We start from the raw sequence: 24,477 nt of genomic DNA on the forward strand, positions 1-24,477 counted from the left end.
GCGGTGGTATCGCAATACAAGATTTTATTGCTGACATCGTGCAATTGTGAAACACCAAATTAATTTTGTAGGTCAGTGAAATGGGGATTGAATGTGAAACTTTGATGTGTACCATTAGTTTCTGTGTCAAGGGTGGTTTGCAGTTAACATACAAACGCGCTGTACTTGGTGGAGGTAATTATCTTACCGAGAGTAACATCCAAAGAGTGAGGTAAATGAGAAAACCTCTAATGGAAAGTCTGAAGAGATGGGAGTAGAAATAGCACCAACAGTAAAGCAAACTTGCAAATTGAGGATTCATGATGGGTGAAAATGTGTATATTGTGACAGTGAGGCCAACAGTTTTGTAAAGCGGAATAGCTTCAGCCTGCCCTTCGTGAATCACCGTCGCTCGCTGCCGAGTTTAAAAACAAAAAGCTACCCCAGGGGAATGCGTCCGATCAAGTTTGAAGAAAGAAAAAAAAAAGCGTCTTCGTCTTAAGGCGCTTATGACGTTTAACCCTGCCGCTCGAAAGGCGTTAAAAGGACGCTGATTGCGCCACTTTGCGACTCCTCGGAGGATTTGTTCTGTTTTAGAGAAACAAAATAGCTGGGAAAAGCACAAATTAATCCCTCAAGCAAGGACGGCCTATTTTGTGTGACAATTGCTCACTTGTCAACCAGAGAGGTGGGGGATTCACGGCTTTTCACATCGTATCCTAACTCGCTGAACTTTTACAACAATGTGCTGCACAAAAATCAATTCACAATCGAGGTCAAGTTTAACCAGAACAATTAGTGTAATTGTGAGGTTTATCCTGAATCGTTTGTTTTTCTTTTTTCCTATGCCTGTGTGTCAAAATATGTCTATACTCGGAAACAAGTGCGTGGCGTGAAAAAGGTTAGGGAATGCTATACTGTGTTTTTTTTTTATATCCGACAACAGTACGATATCAGCACAACAAAACAGTATTGAATTAAATTGGACTGGATCGAAAATGTCCGATATAAGCACTCAGATACAAGCGGTCCATTTCAGACTGCACTTTCGGGATCTTATCGGAAGTGAAAAAGTTGTATGGGGACAAAATATTTTAAATTGTTCAACCCCTAGTATCCATGCATACTAACTAACAACCTGACAAATAGCTGCCAATGACAAAATGTGACCGGTGCATGTTGGAGGTAATGGAAAAAAAACTCAAACGCATACCCTCCAATGAGGGGGGAAAAAGGGGAAATTCCTTTGAAGTGTTGACCTCTTCCAGGGTTGCTTTGAAAGCCTCCCCTGTGAAGAGTTGCTGTGGTATTCCTGGCAGGATCCTGTTGCGAGGAACAGCGGAGAGAAGCCCTTTTGGGTGTTGAGGCTCACATTCCTCACATGACAGTGGGCCAGATAACGTCTTAAAGTGTCCGGGAGGGGGCGGGGGGGACCCACGCAACCACTCGCGGGACCACCTCAACGACTCGTAAAAAGACATGTCAGCATTTGTGTCACGGAAATGCAAAGTCCTGCCCCGCTGCTGCGATTGGTCGATTCAAACCGAAGTCAGCGTATTCGGATGCAAATCATTTTTACTATTTTAGGGGGAGGAACTCAAACTCACATGACCTTTGAAAATACACATTTTCAATTTTGGACTTGATCGGTGATTCCAAACTATTGTGCCACATTAGTTTGAAATCATTTGGTGTGTTGTGGGAAATGATCCAATATAACTTAATTGGTCTGGAAATTATTCTTAATTTATTACTTTCAAATCATGTAGTCTGTGTTCATTTATCTATTAATATCTATTCACTACCTTTTGTAGTTCGTACGACAGAATGATACTTTAGTATTCGACTAATTAGTCAATTTGTGAGTAAATCGAGACAAGATTATTAATGTTGCAGTATCGACATTAATTCCCCTCACATTTGCGATTTGCTGCTTGCAGATTTTTCTATTTTCTGGGAACCTGTCATCCCGTTATTCGTTGTTTGAAGCCTTGTCTAAAAAATAAAAGTCTAAAAGTATTACTTTGGTGCTATCTTGCGGGAACTTGGTGCCAAGGAATGTTCAAGTGAGTCGAGGAGCCTTTGCTGCCATCTTGGTGCCAAGCAACTTTGTTGAAGTGGGTTGAGGAGCTTCATGTAATGCTTGGCCGCCATCTTGTGGCATCTGTAGGCATTCAGAAATCTTTTGAGACAGTGTGAATTACTTGCAGATTTTCGCTATTTGTGGCAGGGCTCGTTCTCTATCCCTCGTGGGGGGGGGGGGGGGGGGGGGGGGGGGCACCCTAATTTTGCGACATTTTTGTGTGGTTATGTGTCATGAGACTTTTCCAACATTTTTTTTTAACCTATCCTATTCAGCCTCATTGTAATGCAGAACGGCGGATCTGTATGCATTTTATGCTGGAACAGTTTTGCTCTGTAACAGGGGAGTTTGAAATACAGTTGTTGTTTTTTTTTAAATAATGTGATGTATTTTTTAAAATGCAGCCAGACAGAAAATGGAAAACTGGACAAACTGAGGAATAGAACTGGCAAAGGGAATAGTGGGAAAACCCACAGCAGAACAATAGTTGAACAATCTAGATAGATGACTACAAGTAATGTTACAAAGAAGTCATTGAAGTTTAAGAGAATAAAGATGTAACGTAACAACCATAGCATCTTGCTATTTAAAGAAAAAAGTTGAAACATTACAATTTAATTCTCATAACATTTCAAAAATAAAGTCAACGCTGCAAGGTTACGCGAATGAAGATGACCTACCGGTAGAGAATGACGGGATTAAGCTAATGCATCTCGCGGCAAGACAAAAGGCGCACGTTTCTTAAATGCGTTCTTCTGCTCTTCTGGCACAAAATGAAGCGTCTCGTCGATACCAATGTGATTAGCAGCTTTTAACGGCCTCCGCTAAAGCCATCCTAACGAGGTAAGGGACTGGTGGGCTGCCAGACAGCCAGTGTTGAGGGTCTGAAGGTCATCCACTAATGACAATATATGGTAGTAAATTGTCAGCTCAGCGCGCAGACTGCAGCGACGGCACTTTATTCCAAATGTCATACACCTCCAGTCACCAACCGTGTGCATGAGTATCTTTGTTTGTGCATTCCCCTGTTAGCAGCTGCCCTTGAGTCTCTATTGACAAGATGGTGTCGGGTATTTTTATCCATTAGAGCAGGTGGAGGCGAGACGGGCGGTGGCAAGGTCACGGCGTGACAATATCTGCGCAGCGAGGTTTTTGGAGCCCGTTGCGCTCTCGATGGATAAAGGGTTTATCTACGTAAGCGTATGCGTGTTGTCAACAGCAGTAAATTCTCTTCAACAGCCATTATTTTGGACTTTTTGTTGATAGATCAACTTACAAAGGGATATTAAGGCCAGCAAAAAAGACAATACGAGAAAAAAAGTCATAGTCTCACGAGAGAATAAATTCACATTATGAGAACAAAGTTAAATATAGACGAAACATTACAGGAAAAACTCAATGATACAATAATACAGTTGTAACATTGCCAGTAAACCATTGTGTTCCAAGAATAAAGTGGAAAATTGTGCAAAAAAACGACATGATAAAAGAATAAAGTGAGAATAATACGAGAATTAAATTCTAACATTATGAGAGAACAAACAAGATATGAGAATAAAGTCTTAATGTCACGAGAATTAAATATTGTGAGAACTACATGTTGTTATGCAAATATCGAAGATGCAACATTGCAAGACAACCGTCATGTTATAAGTAAAAAGTCGTAGCCTTGTAAGAAAAATGTCGTGTTAAGAGAATCAAGTCGTAAGATTATGAGAATAAAGACGTAACATTAACTTCATGATATGACAATAACATGACATAGTCATGTTACTAGACTACAAGATTTAGGATGAAACACTACAAAAAATTATCATATTATGAGAATAAAGTCTTAATATTAAGAAATCATCTTACGGAAATAAAGTCAAACTGTGAGAAACCAAAGTTAAGGCAACAAGTGAATATAAAAATGTTTGGCCATTTCAACTTTAACTGGTCATCTTTAAACCTGGATGAAACAAATATTTGGGATATTATATTTATATATATTGGAATGGCACATGGCGATATCAATATTTTTCCCACCCCGTTTTGACTCATACTGGTCAACCTCATGCTGAACGAATGCGGTCAGAGTGTTGAGTCCACACTGAGTTTGGTTTGAGTGTTTTGCTTCCATTGTGGTGCTACGTGGTTTTTATTAGAAACTCTTCTCCAGCCTCTGGCCTCCATCCCAGTTGAGTAAATTGGTCAGAACAAGGGGTGATTCTGGGGATTTCGACCGAGATTAAAGCACATCAGTGTCCCGTTTCATCCACCCCCCCCCCCCCTCCATCCCTCTTTATTCCTGGTTATTTTTGCATTGAATTGATCTTCATAGATCGCTGTGTAACTTTTCCTGACAATGGTACTTCACCTCTTTGAGGCTTTTGTTTGAGCCAGACGGAGCGAGTCTCATCAGCCCGGACGGTTGGCTTTGTTCCCGAGTGGACGACGAGATTCAGTTGATGACCGGGGGGGGCTGAGAGACCCTTTTTTGTGTCGAATACTGAAGCCACAACTAGCCCGTTTGTAACTAATATAACTTTTTTACTCTCTGTGTGTATCATTTCATGAACCTATTAGCGTTGTTGTTTTTTTATTATTGTTTTATAAATACGTTCAAATATGACTTGGGCAACTACGCTATTAGGCTAACGATTTATCTTCACGTAGAGTCAGCCATTCTTTTTTGAGTTGCAAGCATAAAAATACAATTTGTACTGAAATGTAGGCCTGATACCTGTGCCAGTTTACTGGAGATTTTATTTACCAGTAGTTATTGAGTTATATTGGTGTTCTTTGTATTTTAAATGTAAACTGTTTTAAGGGTTTCAGTGTGAGTTTAAAAAAAACTTTGTATTTCTATGTTTTGAGGAATATATTTATGTTCATACATTGTTGTCCTTTAGTACGATCAAAATAGTTTCAATTAGGGTACAGTTTTTTCATGGAAAACAAAACACAGTATTTGCAAAACCACAAATGAATGTTGTGAAAAGGAAATGTGCCTTTTCGATATTATTTGACTGATCAGCTACGCAAATTAAAAAATTTTGAGGTCTGAACCTCGGCACTGAGAAATTCCTTGCCGCCCTCAGAATTTTGATTGATGATCCCTGGTCTCGACTGTACTTCTGATTAATTTAATGTTTTGCTTCATTTAAAGTAACGACTTTTCTAAGCGATCCAAAACTTTAAAAGGGTAGTTAGTGTATGTTTCATTTTCCAACCAATTACGTACCCAAACAAAGCCAAACGTACCAACAAAGAGCTCAATGCATACCCTCCAGCCTTAAGTCTATGCTTGATGAAGGCAAAAAAAAAAACGATATATTTTTGAATGTTCCATAAATAAATGAGATGCCAATGACTTCGTACAATTTTTCCTTGGTTGCATTGAATACACTGAAATGTCTTCAATGGCATTTTTCCTCGTGTTCCTTCCAGCATGCGCTGATTATACGCTTTTAGCTGTATCTGTGTTCAGCACATGTGGTCTGTGCAGAAACCAACATTGGGGTCGGGGGTCCGGCGGTCTCTGCTGAATGAGGCTGTGGTCAGAGTGGTGGGTTTATGGCGCGACACTTTTATGGCGTCTACAGCAGCGCTAGACCCTTTTACGCTGCCCGTAGAAGTCAACATGCAAATGATCAGAATGGCACACATCTGCCTCAATTTGAGCCATGAAAGTCAGTATGCCAGTACGTCGACGTGGAATAAAAGGTGGACGGGTGCCTTGTCGGCGCGTGAAAACACACAGTCGCAGTTGCTGGTTATGTGTTTAAAAACGTTTTAGCTCTTAGCTATTAGCCACGACCCAAGGGCGCAGATGGTTTTCCGTTGGCAGCCCGAGGAAGTGCTGCTGCTAAGCTCATTCACATGCCTCCTTGATTCCTGTCCCAGGCTGTCGCCATGCCGACCAGCCGCCTTGCCTCAATGGGATATAATCAGCAGGGCCCCCCCCAAGTGTCTTTTTAATTGCGTTAGCGGGCGCTAAGTTACCCCGCAAGCTTTCATACATTTACTTCCTTTTAACACGACAGCTGCATGTTGTCTTGATGAACAGGTGAATGTGTAATTCAAGATTTCGGCAGGACCAGTGAGAGCTAAACCCATTGAGTTGGGACTTAAGCGCTTAAAGTCAACTAAGGAGGCTAATTAGCTTCGTGTACTGCGCACCAGCTCCATTTGACCTAATACCAGCAATGACCAACATTAGAAGACTTCTTATTTCTTATTTGAAATCGTATTAGTATCAATAATATGACCATAAGAATGAAGGGGAACTATTACGGCAATAAGTCTGAGTTTTACCGGAAAAGGGATGTGAGAGAAAAAAATTTTTGTACTTTGCAAATAGCAACAGCAATTACAAAATTTTTGTGAGTGGAGAATCTTGAATATGCGAGGGAGGACCGTACATCGTGATTGGATCATTAGTTAGTATCGATACGGCATCATCAATTATCAAAATGGATATTATTGTTACCATTTGTGGTACCGTATCGATATATTAATGTAAGACATTGATACTGTAGACCTACTAGATATTAGGGATGTACCAAAAATTCAAGGTTCGGTCCTGGGTCCCACCCTCTTTCCTTTGATCGTGTCATCAGCTGGCATGCAATGTCATTCCACTGCTACACTGATGACCCACAATTTTATGTCAAAACAAACACAACGCCCTCTGCAGCCCCGTCCTCATCTTCGCTCACCACCTGCCTGGAGGAGATCAAGGCACGGATGACGGACAACTTCCTTCAACTCAACATCTCAATAACGGCGGGCATTATGGTTGGAACCCCACACCAGGTCATCCTCCATCACCTGTATTACTTTTTCTGGCCATAACGTTCATCTGTCATCTTCAGCCACTAACCTTGGTGTCAAAATGGAACCTCACCTGACTTTTGAGCCCAATATCAAACACCTCTGCAAGACCTCCTTCTTTCTTCTTCCTCCAATCATTCAAAAAAAAAAAATGTAATTTCCTAGTTTTGATGCCTACATTACATCAAACCCGAAGAAGGAAGTGGCGAAAACCAACGAAGAGGTACGCGCATGAAGACGTGCTTTTGCCCAACGGCAGCGGCGAACAAATGTGTCTTAACTATGTTAAAATAAATTATCAGTCACCTCAGTGCAAGACTTGGATTAAGATTATATTGTGCAAAGGAAGCTTTCACGATGTGTAGAAGTCTGACGCGTTCCCTCCCGCTCCGAGCCTCAGCAGACACCGCGCGGAACTTCAGTCAAGTCAATTGGGTGAGTGAAACAATAAAATAAGTCTATGCCAACATTGAGGCAGCTAACAAGTTAAACGGTGGGTTGCACTCTTGCACTGATGCTTTTTAGTGTTTATTTTAGTCTTCAAACCAACATAAGAGCTGATGACAGACACAATAATAAAATATAAATTGCTTTAGAAACAAACAAACAAACTTCAAAGGTCAAACTAGCAACTTTACATCACAATAAATTGGGACAAAATACACAAAAACGTCTCAAAGTATCCCAATCACTAACCTTATGTCTCATCTGTGGGTTGGTAAAGGAATCAACGTTTTAAAGAGCATTTATTTTACCAGTGTAGTGTGAAGTTATGTTGCGTGGCAAAATGCTGAGTTCCGGTGCGTACCCTTCAAAATAAAAGGCTTAAAACAGGAAGTCAAGTTAAAACTTGCACATAAACCATTTGACGTGATAAAACAGTCGCCAATAACTATTTTAACAATGCTATATTTAACATTCAGCTGTATGTTAATTAAAGAATAAAGTCAATTGGGTTAGGTCCACACACATTGCCTTTTAGTTCATAGGTTTGATATTGATACTGGTTATAAATAACTACTTCTTCTTTTCCTTTCGGCTTGTCCCTTTAGGGGTCGCCACAGCACGTCATCCTTTTCCATGTAAGAACACTGAGTCAAATGTTCATATTAGTCCATGCTGCTAAAAAAATTGATGTTTATAAGTGGGACACCCTTTATTTAAACCATGCAAAACCCAAGTCCCCTAAAAGAATCGGAATCGAGAATCGTTTGGAACCAGAATCGAAATGAAGAACCGGAATCGGACCAGAATCGCTCAAATTCAAACGATGCCCAACCCTATATGTGACCTATTGTTAATAATAAATGGTTTGTTTTCTGTTCGAGTAATATCCCTTGATCATCCCTTGCCGATACTGTGTATCGTATCGGCCAAAACGCAAGGCTGCAATATCGGTATCATATTGGAAGTGAAAAAGTTGCATGGGGATTATCCTTTTTGGCGTCCTGATTTGCCCTTGTCGTTTGTCTCAGCCCGGGTGAAATAGTCACGCCATTCAACTATCTCTCGTGTAGATTTATCCCGCTTCAGCCGTGCTCTCTGCGGTAATAATTTATTCTTTCATTACAATGAGACTACTGCGGTTGCTAGGCAACACGCTGCTTTCACAACCGCGTCGGACCAGCCACATTCCTCGCGCTGGCACATTTACATGATTGGATTCACGCTCGTTCATTCACAAAAAAGTTCCGTCACATTTAGGTAACAAAACAAAAACAACATGCCTTTGGTGAGGCGTGGCTCCCTTTCGTTACCATCATTAGTATTCATTGTAAAGCTGGCTCGCACGGCAATTATAATGGTGGCGGTTTGGTTCTTCACGAGTTTCAATTTTATTTATACCTTCACAGAACCACCTTGAGGGATTGTACCTTTACGTCAAACAGTCACACTGTTGTCATTCTGCGATGAAAAAAATGCTAACAAATTACATAGCCATTTCTCAGTGAATTTCCAAATGGACAAGCTATAACCCGACAGAAACTTCCTGTAAAAAAAAAGAATTTGCACAATCATAAATGAGGTAAAACACAAACAAGGTAAAATGTGTATGCAAAATAGATATTTTTCATGATAAAATATATGTTTAAATATGTATGTGAATATTTAATAAAATATGTTTGTGTTAAATACATATCATCTGCCTAATAATATTAAATGCTTATGTAAATAAAAAGACCAACGTGCTTACTAAAATTGTGTTTAAAAATGGCATCTATGCTATTAGGCTTATGTCGTGTTCATTTATTTTATTAATGTTATTTAATTATTAATACTATATCAATTGACCAATTATTTGATGAGCTAAATTAAGTTAGATTTTACCACAATTTCCGAATAACTTTCAGCTGATTGGTATTGTTTTTTGTTGTTGTTGTTGTTGTTGTGCAAATAATGACCGTCGAACGAAAATCGGCCAATACTCAAAATCAAGTGACTCAACTCGGACTTGGCTACACAAAAACATGATCGGATCGCATCTGTGAGCTACTGTTACTGTAATATCGTCTTGCAAGTTACTCTGTAGCCTCTTTCTCGTTGTCGCCGTGGAAAATTGGAGCATCAGCTTTATACCGGTAGACTTTCCGGCCGAATTCACCAATGTGACATTTTCGCACGGGATGAGATGTTCACACAGTTTAGATGATCAGCATGAAAGGGGCTTTTGATGCAGTTTGTCTATTCATATATTCATTGTCTATTCTGCGGGAATCGCAGTTTCTACGATTTTAACGAGGTGCTAAATTCCTTGTCATTTCCTCGTGTTGGGGCTTCTGCTATTCCTTGGTGAAGTTTCCTGTTGACAGAGTTGCACACATCCAGCTCGGGGGGGCCTTTCCGTCCCGGATTGGGAAAACAAAAAAGCCTGGGCTGCAGACGGACGAGGGGTTCGAGGCTACATCCTCAGGATGTTGCAAAAAAGGATGGCAAGGGTACGGTGGGGCCATTGTGGTCAATTAGCTGGACTTCACGTAGCACCTTAAGTCCTTCCAAAAATTTTTGGGGGAGTTTTTTGTACTAGATTTAATACATAGGTACAATGTGTACTCTTATGTGCCTGCTCCTTTAAATTACAAACAATACTATTATTACAGCTGGGTGATAGGTCTTAAAATAAAATCTGATCAGATTTCCCATTTTAATAGATTTTTTTTTTCTATTTAAGGAAAAGGAAAATGACAACGACCTTAGTTGAAACAAGATTACGGTTCTTTTTTTCTCTCCTGGAATATGCAACACAACAAAGTCATCTTGACAAATGAACTTGAAGTAATCGATAAAATTAATCGCCCAGCCCTAACTGCTGTTACTCCAATAAATAACTGCTTTTACCCAAATACTAATCCCATACAGTATATTAAGCTTGACGTGTTATTTAAGCATAGTTGCCGCAGCTGATACATTTTCAGGGTAAAAGCTATTATTCCTGGCACAGCTGCCATGTAATTGGTGTGAGCTTAAGTGGTTTTGATGAGCAGAAGCTGGCCGCAACAGGGGCGTCATTGTGTCGTGGCCACATCGCACAGGCTGCTGGATTCGACGCATCTTTCCCCCCAATTTCAGTCAAATACAGGCTGGCCGCTTAGCTGCATAATAACGCCGCCACAGAGCATTCCGACCAATAGCAGATAGTGTATCGATGCCTCCCTTTTCCCCATCAGCAAATACCTCAGTTTATAGATGCAACGGTTCAAACATTACTGTTGCAAGCAAAACAGCAGCACCTATTCAAGAAATTAATCTCTCAGTCTGTCTCCTGTTTCTCCAAATGTGTCTGTTGTCCTTTTTAGTTTTAAGTTCCACTTTCATTGTAAACTCTCACATATGGGGGCTTCCCAATGTTGTGTGCATCCACAATTACATGCTACAACTGATTTGTTCCGTCCATTCTGCCTAATTTCTTGCCAATTTTCTGCCGTTCTCCATTACAGTCCTTTTTAATTATATTTTAAACTCCACTTTCACAGTCAAGTTTGCACCACACTGTTGGGTGTAGATGTGCAACAATTAATCGATTAACCGACAACTAATCGATTATCAAATTAATCGAGAAATGTTTCTGATAATTGATTAAACGTTTAGAGACCTTTTTAACTAAAAATTGTCCAAATCCTATGATTTCAGCCTCTCAACAGTAAACTGCCTCCGATTTCTGTAGTCCTCCATAAAAGCAGACTGATTATCTTTGTATTTAATCAAAATAACAATTTGCAAACATCTGCTTTTACTTTGGAAAACAATGACAAATAATTTGTTTTCTGACATGTTAAGGACAAAATCAGCAACTGAATCATTATCAAATCATGTTTGTGCATTTTTTGCAATTTGAAATAATGGCAGTGAAGCAAAATTTTTTGTTCTTTTTTTTAGATCTGATTCATTGATTAACCTAAAAAATATTCGCCAGATTAATCTATTATTAAAATAATCGTTAGTTGCAGCCCTAGTTGTATGCATCCATGTCCATGTTCCACAACTTGTGTTCTGTTCCATTCAGCCCCATTTCTCCATAAGTCATTTTTATTTTGTTTTAAACGACACTTTGATAGTGACCTCCAATGCAGTCGCTCCGCAATGTGTGTAAGTTTATGTACCACAACTTATTTGTTCGTTTCTCGCCAATTCTCCCCATTGTCTATAACAGAAGGCATCAAATTAACAAACTGGTGAGGAAACTCCGATTCTTCCCTATTGCTTTGCTTATTGTCTGATAAGCAAGTGTGTCTGATAGTTTTCCCTTCCAAATAAAACCCGAACCACATGACTGAATGGCGGTGGGAAAGCACACACTTCAAGTATATTACGCAAGCCCTCCAAAGAAAAGTGCTAATGCGGCACGATGTAAGCCTCTTTTTGATACTTCGTTCTGCCTAGTATACTCGCACGCATCCCAAACGGAAACGAGTATGATTAATGGGACTGGGTCGCAGCAAGAACAGGTTAAGTGAGGAGGAAACATACAGCCAGACGGGAGAACGTAAGGTCAACCGAGGCAAATGTCAATTAGAGCGGTCAAATTTGGCTTAAATTGTGCCTCACAGTGAACAGAATCGCACTACGACAAGGACGAGGCCGGACAAATGAGGTTCAAAACATTCCTGGGTGCGAATGAAAAAGCCTGGCAATCTTGACCCAAAATTTTTTTTGCCATTCAACATTCAGCTTTCAAAGGGGTTAAGACTTTCCAAAACTGCATAACTAGCATATTGCAAGGCATGAAAGCCGATCGCCAGAAGTTGAGCTGCCTTGTGTTTTGTTTACAGAGTGGATGGTAGATGGCTACAGTGCGAGGAAGTTACACTTCCTCTCCCTTAAATAAAACGTTCCGCGTGGGAATTTGCCACTGAAGAATCCAGATACAAATATGTGTACTATTACAACCCTAGAGGACGCAGATAATTTTTAACCAGGAGCTCAGAAAATATCAGTACGTGTGTGGAAAAGTCTTCCCAACAAGCAGGAAGAATCCGGTCACGTTGAGTCATTGTCCCTTTTCCACATTTCCTTTTGGGCAATGGAAGACTACAGCATCCAAGAAATGGTGACCAGGCAAGGATCAATTACCTAGATAAGGTTTCAGCGCAACAGATCTCATCAATCAATCTGTTCCACTGCACCCGGGAAGCGGAACAACACCATTTCTCTTACAAGGAAACAATAGCTTTATTTTTAGCCTTTTTCCTTGTACTGTGTAAAGACGACGAGGTTGTTTTGGTCATACTTCCACCTGGTTTCAGGCACAAGGTGTGAGTCATCAGCTGCCTGGCATGACTCGACAAAGGTGGTAACAAAAATGACCTGTGTAAGTGGCCATCCGTCTTCACGCACTTGAAAGTGTTGCGTTTGTTTACTGTACGGGGAGAGTCACTTCCAAGTTGTACTCAAGGACTAACATAATCCATCATGAGCACTGTTGTTGGGCTGCATCATTAAGTTCCTAAAAAGAGGACAAGTTGATGTTGCATTTTCCAAAAAAGAAAAAAAAGTTGAAGTAAAATGATCTACATCGTCTAGTTTTTGGACAATCTACGAATAATGTACATCCACTGTATTCACATGATCAATGCCCACTTTTCAGTAATCTGTCTCACTTCATATATATATATATATATATATATATATATATATATATACACACACACACACACACACACACACACACACACACACACATGGTTTGCATCCACTTTTTTAAATACTTTGTGCCCAAATTTTTAAATGAGCCACGTCTGCATGAAGAAAAGAACAACAACATGATGTCAGCTTTCGGAAGTTGAGCTACAGCCACGCAGTAGTGCTGGGCAGATCCATACTGAAATATTGATTCTCAGATACCAGCCGGATACTGGAATCGTTTTTCAGGACCAAATATTGATATTTTAAATGTATTTATTCATAGCGATGGGGGAAAATACCAGCATAGCATCTAAATGAGCAATGAAAACATGATTTTATAATGTCATGCTAATCACATTTGGCTCCTCTGCAAATTCCCAATGTTTTTTTTTTCATTTACACAACTAAAAAAATCTGCTGAATCAATCATTTGTGGTGCATCTCTTATTTTTTAAGTAAACCTTTTTTTTTTTGCTTTGCTATTGCGAAAAAAACATTTGCCATCGAGATTTGTCTCATTATGGCTGTACTGTGATATCAGTGTTGGCAGAATCTCATACTGTAATTCCCACCCCAAATCAGGACATTACATTAATTTTGTAAAACTGCAACTATGCCTTGATTAAATCAAAACAAAAATCCTTTGATCCATACCACTGATACACTACAGCGCTGTTGACCTAGTTTGTGTCTTAGTGTGTGTCGTTGTGAGCAGCGCTGTAAACAAGCATTAGAGGCGTGTCGGAGCCATATTCTGGGATTTAGGGACCCCTAATCACGCTAAATTAATCAGCTCGCCGTCTGATGCGAGTCATGTCTCAGCAGTTCGCCAAGAGGCAGATTATACTGCAGATTATGTGGGCGAGTGCAGGCCTGAAGCTAAACGATGCCTAACTTGTCATTGACAACATTTCAGCGAATGAGAGCGTAGTTGGCCATTTTCGCTCTGGTTAGCGGCTGGCTGTTAGCTGGCAAACCGTAAGACGGTTTTCCTGTTGAGTGATTTGGCGGCAGATGTGAGCCATACATTAATGATAAATTTTTTTATAATTAATATATTGGAATGTTCTGAACTCCTGCTTCCATGCCTGTTGCAATAGTAAAGCACATTGTTTCTATCTACGTTTTAGACTTTATTTCTCCAAATGGCAACATTCCCAAAACCTCAATTAAGAAGAACTCCCTCTATTTTCATGACAAGCCTTTATAGCGTAACTCAATCGCGTCCATGTAAACAGGTTACGTCAGAAAGGGTTTATCCTCCTTGGCCTAGTAGGTCTTCGGGCTAAGTATGCAAAGATTGCGGTTCCCCATCAGTGGTCATGAACGTAGCTTCAGCTGGCACTTTCCGTTACAAAGGCCAATGAAATTTCTGGCGCCTGCCGAGCTGTTTTTCTTCCTACTTTATAAATATCTGAAGGAATGTGAACAAAAGCAACTGGGCCATGCCTTTGACACTAGTGTGCATGCATGAGTGAGTGGGACAGAAACAAAAAAATGCAAAGCGTGACCCTGAAGGTGGCAAGATAACTGAATGCCGGCGTTTGGAGTTACAAACAAACACAGGGTCGAGGGTGAAAATAAACTTACGAAAAGAAGGCGACGCACATCAAACGAGTCTGTTCGACCTACATATAAAACTCAGGAGGCCACAAAGTCCCTCCATTCAAGGCCCGGCCGGACGTTAAAGCACAGCAGGGAGAACAATGCAAACGTGAGCAGCTTTTACAATTTTAGGGGCGTTGTTTGTTAAAGTGAGTTAAAGTTGTACGAAGTTTCTTAGCTTCTCGATACTTTAGCTTTGGGCCAATTCAAAGCTCTGATATGATTAAGCTATTGCTGACTGTGAAACAAATCAAGACTATGACATTAAGTCCAACTGTGCTAAAATGCTAAAAACAATGCTAATCATAAAGAAATGTGGTTTTATTACTTTTTAATCTGCGACCATTTTTTTTAGGTGCTCTTCACCCCAGATTTTTGGGGGTTAGGATGCGAGCTTCCTGCGTTCTGTCTATTCATGCTCTAAAGTTTCAGTGAACATTGGTTTGTGTGTGCAAATAAATGCTGACAATGGCAAGCAAGGCAAGTGATGCGCCGTTTCAAGACGCGAACCCTATTGGTCAACGTCAGGTGATCTGTTGGAGGGTTGTCCTTCATTTTGTCACACTACACAGAAGACATCCCCCCCCCACCCCCCAAAAAAAAAATATATATAACATCTTAGACTTTTCATTTTGCCGTTGTGGGGGGAAAAAAATCATTGATCATGGATTATGTCAAACTACAAGGAGTTTTGTTCTACCTGTCAAAATCTGTCGGGCCCAATCTGGGAAATCAACCACGATAGCTAAAATCAGTCTCGGCACAAGGTACACACAGTAATGTGTTGTTTAAAGTAATACACTCAAATATAGAAATACTAATGCATATTATGTTAAAACGTGTAAAATTTAAGATTAATGTTAGGAATGTTCTAATGACTATACGCACTACTGTATCATTTGGCATAAAAATAAATTATTTTAACTTCATGTCTGGCTGGACACTTACCTACTCAATACTACAGTGCATTTAAATAGAAGTAAATGCCACACAATAACACCGTATACGTCTGTGCTCTACTGAGCAAAGTTAATTTTATATTGAAGCTATTATAAACTATCCAAAAAATACATAGAGGTAAAAAGAAAAAGGTGTGCTGATTTTTACATCACAACTATGTCATCCTGTATTTTTTTCACATCACAATGTATATTGCGGGGTTACAAAAAAAAATGTAATTAAACATTTTTTTAAATAAATAAATAAAATAAATAAAAAATAAATAATAAAATAAATACAAAAATAAATAATAAAAATCGCAATATCATTTTCTTCGCAATAGTATTTTTTTCCCAATATCGTGCAGCCCTACTTGAAGTCGTTGTGATTTGGAACATTCGATTGCGAGTGTTTTTCCCGCCTGTGGACTCAGACTGCTACGGCTGAAAACAATGCTAACAACAAAGCTATAATGGAACATCTAATCGTAACAGGCAACAACGGTTTTTGGGTACGCCACACGACACAGACCTGACTAGAAAATCATCTCCAATTCAAAAGTGACTTGGCCAATTTGGAATTAGGCTTGAAAGGTAGGAGTAACCAAGACTAGAAGAATATGCCAAGAATCACAAAAATGTGTCTGCACAATGCATTCCTGAAGTAAAATTTCACTGGGAGTGTAAATCACAAGTTTCATCACCTACTCCGACAAATATGCAACACTCGCATAACTCAGGGAATCCGTTGTATATCAACTCGCAGGACTGGAACGCTAGCAGAGCCTCGAGAGACACTTTTTAAATCACTTCATCATGACGTTACCAATCACCCCGCGTAGCGAAACGATGAGCTCACGAAGCACATTTTTCAGTAGTCTCGCTGTACCAGCTTGGACCGTGAGGCTCAGATGTTGGACAGATGAACATGTAGCTCGGCAAGTTTACTCAGAATACACAACTCATGACGTTTAGCACAAAACGGGTTTAAAGAAGCTAAAATGGAGACTTTACAAGATAACATTGAAGACCTCTCATTCACTAAATCCGACCATTACGAATGCGATAGAGAATTTGTATCTTGTAGTGCGATATTTTAAGACATTTTAACAGACAATATGAAATACAATCATCAGCAGGTTTGACATATTCGAAAAAGTGACGTATTTAAGGATAATTAAAAAGCCTTCATTTTGGAAAGTATCTTTTTAAAACTTTTTAAGGATCTGTGGACAACCTAATGACTACACCCAAGAGTCAAAATCAGTTATTCCCAACCAGTGTGCCGTGGCACATTAGCGTGCCATCAGCGATCTTCAGGTGTGCCGTGGGAAATTTTACTTAACTGCTCCAAAAAATTATTTACAAGAAATAATGTATCTTTGTTCTTCTATGCCAGTGAGGCATAGTGAAAGGCAGAACAAATAAATGATCTTCGATTAGATGGCAGGAAGTACATACAGTAATTACTGTGTATCTACTTTTTCTGACATTTTTGTTTGTTGGTGTGCCGTGACAATTTCCAATTGTAAAATATGTGACTTCACTCCATAAAAGTTGTAAATCACCGGTCTAAATGTTCAAACTAATTTGTAAATTCTCTACAATACAAAAAAAAAAAAAAAAACAACGCTCGAAAGCTTTTTCGTGGTTCTGTGCTTCAGTCGATGCTTTGTTCCCTTCAACTCCAGTTTAAACATAAACTCGTGTATATTTGTCTTGTGTGTGTGTGTGTGTGTGTGTGTGTGTGTGTGTGTGTGTAACAGCACAAAGGGCTATACAGTACACTAGTGTGTTTGAGAAGCTGCAGATAGTGTAACTGATGTCATTTCTGGCCACACTGGTGAACACATTTGACATATCCCGCAATTCCATAGTCTCAATGTTTTTCGGAAAACTGAATAATCAATCATTTTAATAGAATAATTGTTTTGCTTTACGCGTCTATGGCGCGTCAGGGTGATGTTTTACGAGCTTACAATGGTCCTGGACGAGGCTGGACTGCACGGAATTGAATGAAAGCGTCCTTGCTATATTCAAACACAGCGGGAATACGTCAGCGCGATGACCGCGACATGCAGAAGCACTATGGCTCAAATTTTTAAAAAAATAATTTTTTTTTTTTAAACGTGACATCGCTCCAGGACCAACTGGAAGCTTGGCGGATTGGAAAACTCCCTTGTCGCCCGGGTGTGATTAGAACGCTTAAAAATCCTGAAGACTCGACACAACAGGGCAAGGAAGGAAATGGCGAACCAACACCCTTTTTCGGAAAAAATCAGGCGGAAAGGGTGTTCTGTTTCAGTGGCCGTTCATCCTGTTTGAGCTCAAAACGTATATTAACACTTTTCCCTGATTTCCTAAATGGTTTTATAACTTGCAGCGATCACTTCCTATTGCATTTTTTGGTGTGTGCGTGCGTGTGTGTGTGTGTGTGTGTGTGTGTGTGTGTGTGTGTGTGTGTGTGTGTGTGTGTGTGTGCGTGTGTCTGTACCCTTGATTGTTGCCAGTACGCAAGTATGGCAGGAATGCTGTCACCGCGGTGGATGACGCCACTTGTGGCCTTTAGCCTTGGCCACCTGGCTGGAAACGAACAGATGTTACCGGTCACGGGTCAAGGTAAGTGCGAAGCGGACCGTTTTTATCGTTACCATTGCCTAAAGACCCTTATACGCTAGCCTGTTTCACACAGTTTCCTCAAAATTGGAGATGCGACGGTAGATATTTGTTTGCCAACACAACAGGGTGGGAAAAGTGAGTGTCAAGTGTTAATCTATCAGTTTGCCTCTATTTCCTTCCACACAACCTGCAATACAACCTCAGCAGCTTAGGAAATTCACAGGTCGTGTTGATGTACCTTTCACACAAAACGGTGAAAAAGGGCAGAGTGAAAGGCGCTGCTGCCTTTTAACCCCGGCATTTCCCATCATTTTTCAATGCCCCAGTTCTTTATGAAAACCAGCACAATGAGAGGAGAGGACAAAGTCAACCCTGAAAGGAACCATAACCGTAAAAATTGGAGGTTGACCCCCTCGGCCTATCCCTTTTCACACAAAATGGCTTCAACCTCCCCCCCACCCACATAGGTTTCCCAGGTTCGGAGGTAGTACAAGATCCAAAAAAGAGAAAATACATAAAACTATGAACATAGTGAAATGTGACCAAGACAAAAAATGAAAATGGCTGCCAAAAACAACACTGTCACCTGCCAAGCGGCAATGGCGCAAGACCGAGGGTCAACCGGGGCCAGTCTTGATCTCCCTCTGACAGTTCGCCAATCCCACCACAGGGGATGTCGTAAAGCAGCGAGCGCGGTGTCTCCAAGAGTAGGAAATGTGCTTCTATTCATGGGGGATGCGAGGTTCTACCAATTTGTAGGATTTCAGCATAAAAAAGGTACGACACTCTCACTCGACAAACAATGAAAAGACATTTGAGCGCAACACTTCCCATCTGTGAACACCACCTTTTTCTGCGTGAAATTCAATTAACACCACCGGAATTTAACATCCAATTGACCATCTGACTTGATAATTAAGTCAGGAAACAAAAGCTTGATTAAATGGCTTGCTTGATTAACATAAACTTGATAATCAACTGCTGTCATTTTTATTTTGACTCTTTTTAGTAACGCTACATACAATATAGGGATGAAATGGTTAATCCATAAACCGCAATGACATTTCAGGAGGTTAATATTACCGTTTCACATTTTAATGATCGTAACTGACATATTTTAGCATCTCTTAATGTAGTAGTCGTTTATCTGTTTTTCCCATCCAATTTCATGTAATATTTTGTTTGCTTTCAATAACAGTATTATTTTTATAATGTCTTTACATTTTACATATAATAGCTGTGTGTTTTTTTTTTTATTTTCAAATATTTTTGTCCTAATTACTTTCTAAAATGTATTTTTTTTTCATCAAATGTGCTGTATTTTTTCTTCTAATACTTCTGGGGTGTTTTCCTTACAATATTTATATCTTTTACCTAACATTTGTGTCTTTATTTCCGAATAATTGTGGATTTTTCATCTAATATTTTTGTATTTTGTTTAGTATTTTTAGATCAGATATCCTTTATTGAGCCATGGAGGGGAAACTCAGGCGTTACAGCAGTTTCAAAAAGTTAATCAATAATAATAAAAATCATCCTCACCATATTCATTATCATCATCTTTAAAAACAAAAATGATACATAAAAAATAACATGCCACAAAACAAAAAAATCTCTCATTATTCTGTACTTCCCATATAATATTTTCATACTTTTTTGTCTAATATTTGTTTTATTTTCAAACATTTTTGTCACATTGTAACATTTACCATCCAATTTTTGGGGGGTTTAATATCTTCATATTTTTGTGTATAATCTATTTTTTGTTCAATATCTTTACAGCAATTCATTTTTGGAGGATTTACTATATTTTTTTGTTCATTTTCCTAATATTTGCTGATGTTTGTCTAGTTGTTTTGTACATTATTTTGTATTCCAATTATTATCTTTTCAAATATTTTACAATTTTTGTGTTTAAAATTGTGACTAGTTAGTTAAAAAAAAATTCTCACAGTTTACTATTTTTTTTTTTTTAGTGATGCACTGAAATGAAAATTCTTGACCCAAACTGAAAACCAAAAATGAGGTACACTTCCGGTTCCGGTCCCTGTGTGGCTGTCTAGCGTTATCGTGTATGACAGCATTTTCTCTCTCGACACTTATGAATTTGCCTACCATTTTGCTCTTCAAAGTTGCTTACTCGCCACTATAATGCTTGGTCCAGCCAGACCTATGTGACAAGTGTACTGTATCGCACAATCACTTATTTTAGTGTTTTGCGACTTAATGTGACGATAGCTTAGTAATTAGCATGGCGTCCCCGTCTTTCTCCTGTTAACTACTCCTCGTCCTCCCTTCGTGACAACGATACTTGTCAGAAGTGTGGCTTATTCGCTGCCATGGAGGCGATGGTTAGTGACTAACGCTGAGTTGACGCCAGACTTGAAGTGAACATTCGCCTCATTGGCTCGACATGATATTCAGCCACGTTAGCTGTGCAACATTGTACCCGAAAAGCAGGGAGGTTGGGTGACTGTGTTCAGTGGGGACGTGTTGTTTTTTTTTGCTTGTTTGTTTTTACAATATAGTGTTAAGTGTGTATAGCCTGTTTTTGCTAGTGTCATAACAACATTTAGTTTCGGCCATTTTATTTTGGTGACAAAAGTCACTTTTGTTGAAATTTTGATGCATCACTATTATTTAAAAATATTTGTTTTAATATTTTGTGCTTTGGCGATTTGATACCATTGAGTAAATTTCTTTTCGTGATATCGCAACCATATTGCTCACTAGAATCGGTGTATTGACATGGGGCTACGCTTTTCTGAGCGTCGATTGGGCGAGGCCACACCCGCACGCCTTCATAAGAATTAACCATAAAATGTTTATGAACAATGTGTACATCCAGTCCAAATTATGTGAGCAAAATAAAACCACTCTGTCTCCAGCTGTCCAAACCAAGCAGCCACAACAGCCTCCTTAGCAATTACAGCGGGCATAACAATGTGGCGCGGCCAAAGCTTGGTTGAGCTTTGAAGCCAGCGTTGCCGCTGAATGCTTTACCGCCAGCGGGTGCGTCCCGCTGCTTCAAGCGATGGTCTATTGATCGTCCATTGTGTGCAAGAGCAACATCAATTTGCAGCGCAAGCGGCGCTCGAGCGGAAAGCAAGAACGCATGCACGTGTGTCCGTCGAGTCGCGCTCCAATGGAAAGCAGGGATCTGCACGTTATGACTTTTCCTCCGTTTTTATACTGTATGATTGTTACTTTTCAACAACATAAATCACTACATATGGTCAGCGCATGGCTACATTTCATACCAATTCACAGCTTCAGTCATGACAGTAGTAGTATTTTTCTCAAATATTTGTGTATTTTTCATATTATATTTGTGTAGTTTTTTGCTTTTTTTTTTTAATATTAGATTTTTTTTTGTCTAAAATTTGCTTCCGGATCCGCATGTGGCTCATTCATTCATCTCCTGTGCCTCTGAAATAATAAATATTTCATTTATATTTAAATGAGTTCTAGCGCTATGTGATGCCCCGGTAGGCAAATCTTGTAAAAATTCAAGAAAAGTAAAGTTCATGGGGGGGAAAAAAAAAATCTTTAATGTTGCTACGTGAACTATATTTAAAAACAATCATCGCTCACGACTCACAGATTACGATCGTCTGTGAAAGAAGGTAACGGCTAAGATGTGCTGACACTGTACGCTGAGGTTCAGGAGCAAAAATCACATTAAGCAGGTAAAATAAATATTTTAATTGCCTTTTATTTTGCAAATGTATAATTTACTGGTACATTGTTAAGTGAAATAGTTCTTTTGAACTCAAGTTGAGAGCTGACTGTCACTGCACGCTCCACCCGCGATAAAATGATAACAGAACGCCGAAAGCATTTTTAATTCGCATTTTTGGTTCACTGCAGGTGGATAATTTATGTTCAGCTTTAATTCCATAAATATGAGGAGGACTCAAATGCACACTGACCATTTTATTTGAAAGTAAGCTTCAACTGAGCAAATTTTTTTTATCGAGTTCAAAATGTTTTTGTTACATGAAGATATAATATTTTGTGCTCTCTGACGCAGTTAATTTATTTCTTTAATGCAACAAACTATCATTTTTTTCTATGCAGGTGGGGAGAAAAAAAAAAAGGTACATGCACTGTTATCTTCACTTTAGATTTCAAAGGGGTCTTGTGGCTCCCAATGTTTTTTCTTCTGTGGCAGTCGAGCAGGCATTCGAAATGTTTTTTTTTTTTTGCATACTTACGTTTGCTGATCTCTGATCGAAAGTGTGTCAATTGTTAATCTAATATTTGTGTCTTTTTCATATTTCTTTTATTTTTTGTCAACAATTCTGTCTAATATTTGTCTTTTTCCTAATATTTTTTCTGTAATAATTTGTTGAATATATAGTTTTTTTTCTCTAATATTTTTATTTTCTGTTTTGGGCAAATAGTTTTTTTCCCCAGTCCTGACAAAAATTGTCCACTGCTACAAAAAAAATCAAAATAGCAGTGGAAACAATAATCTATCAACTGATCCTTAATGTGGAATTGTGTATTGATACATTCACTTGTACTTTTTCTTTTGAGGTTGAGATTTTCCGACTTCACTGTTTTATTTTGTATTGCTTTGTATGTTCTGCTATCATTTTCACACCTCCACCTTGGATCTCTTTTGGGGTGGAACAACATAAATGTTACAAGTCGTTAGCCAAATAGCATAATTGCCTGACTTACTGTCACAATAACAATAAAAAAATAATAATGTACTTGCTAAAATTGTGTTTTCTCTTTAGGTCAGGAATCTGTAAAAGTTGAATCCAGGCAACTAGACTCTCGGTTGTTGTTTTTTTTACTGAATTTGTGTTTTTGTTGTTTTAATTAAAAAATAATAATAATTTAAAAAAGGGTCAAAATGACCTAGGCAAGGGAAATTAGTTTGAGTAATTATCCATTTTCTGTAGAGTTTGTGGTCATTAGGGTGCAGGTGAGCTGAAGTCTAACCCAGCTGACTTTGGGCAAGGAGTGGGGGGTACAAATGGTCCAAACAGGACGCTCACAGATCCGATTCGAACCCAGAACCTCAAAACCGTGAGGCAAAAGGTCCAATCCACGACCGCTGCTTTTCCATAAAGTCCCCACTAAATCTGACTATAAAACCCAAGTTGCAATGACACCAAAACTCGCATAAAGATAACAACATGCAACCAAAAGAGGCCAATGTGTATCAGTTTAGTTGATCATACGTTAGCACAAGATTAGCATCTAGAATGCTACTATGACAACTTTTTGTTGTCGGCAGCATTTTGCATCTCTTGCTATGCTAAGTAGCCGCCGATTATCTCTCGATAGGCGGCTTAAGAGGGATGGAGCCATACGCGACCCGACACTTACAAGGAAACATTATATGTTTGTTTCTTTTTTTGGGGGGGGAGGGGGTGTTTAATATTGTATTTCTATATAGAGATAAACGGTCAAACCTGTTGCGTCCTGTTCGCCGGGTTCATCATCACAGCCTCCCGAAAGCTGTTATCCACATAGGACGCCATTTTCATAGTCTTGGAAGTGGACGGTGCGTTTAAATCCAGTTCAAAATGTTAATTTAGCTCCAGGGCGAAAAAAAGCAAGAGAGGGGGAAACAAGAGACAGAAAGGCCTCCTTCTCCGGGATCCGAGAGCCGCTTAGCCGTTTGCCCGAAGAGGCGAGCGGGGCTGGAGGCTTTTGGGAGTGCCCCGGAGCCCCTCTAGGTACCCCGAGAAGCGAGCGCTCGCCCCCGGGTTGGGCTCCTGGCTTCCGCCCGGTGCTGGGCCGGGCGTCAACCGGGGATCGCCGAACTTGCTCTTGTTGCAATTCGCCTTCCCCTTTATGCAGAGTTCACCACCGCCATTCTGCTACGAGCGACCCAAAAAAAAAAAAGACAAAAAAAGGTGGGGGGAGTGGGACTACAAAGCCTAACCCGTTGGCAGTAACGCGGTGCCCATTTTTTTTTTTTTTTATTATTTTAGGCAAGAGGTCGAGCCACTCACGGACGAAACATGATGCTGGACTTTCGGACTTGGGAGCTCGACGAAGTGTGGTGCGAGCTAGCTCCTCCGGCGGCGCTCCCACTTCGCTGATCTGTTGTGTGCCACCATGGTGACTGCGTCCTGTCGGCTGCCGCAAAGTTCAAGACGAACACGTCGAGCTATTCCTGTACTTCTTTTCGAAATACAGCTAACATTAAGTGCACATTTTTAAGGCACAACATGAGCAACACTCAAAATCACTGTACCGGTATCAAAGATGACTTTAAACAGTTATTTAAAACACATGTGAGGGAGTTTTAATTCGGGAACGTTTTGGCGTGGGTTATTTTACTCTGAA

At 39.7% G+C, this 24,477-nt stretch overlaps 1 protein-coding gene across 7 annotated transcripts in view; it reads right to left on the reverse strand.

Moving 5' to 3' along the window:
* The window catches only part of rapgef2b (Rap guanine nucleotide exchange factor 2b), a 104,163-nt gene extending 79,914 nt beyond the window's left edge, over positions 1–24,249 (reverse strand). For 6 of the 7 annotated variants that reach the window (XM_061685118.1, XM_061685116.1, XM_061685114.1 and 3 more), the window contains exon 1: positions 23,595–24,016. In XM_061685118.1, coding sequence (XP_061541102.1) covers positions 23,595–23,669 — 75 coding nt within the window. In that variant the 5' untranslated portion in view covers positions 23,670–24,016. Of the gene's footprint in view, positions 1–23,594; positions 24,017–24,140 lie in introns of those variants that run through there. The other variant, XM_061685113.1, reaches the window with a different exon arrangement.
* Between the last annotated feature and the right edge of the window lie 228 nt (positions 24,250–24,477).

The sequence above is a fragment of the Phycodurus eques genome, chromosome 9 (genome assembly GCF_024500275.1).
Source record: "Phycodurus eques isolate BA_2022a chromosome 9, UOR_Pequ_1.1, whole genome shotgun sequence".
In the NCBI taxonomy this organism is placed as follows: domain Eukaryota; kingdom Metazoa; phylum Chordata; class Actinopteri; order Syngnathiformes; family Syngnathidae; genus Phycodurus; species Phycodurus eques.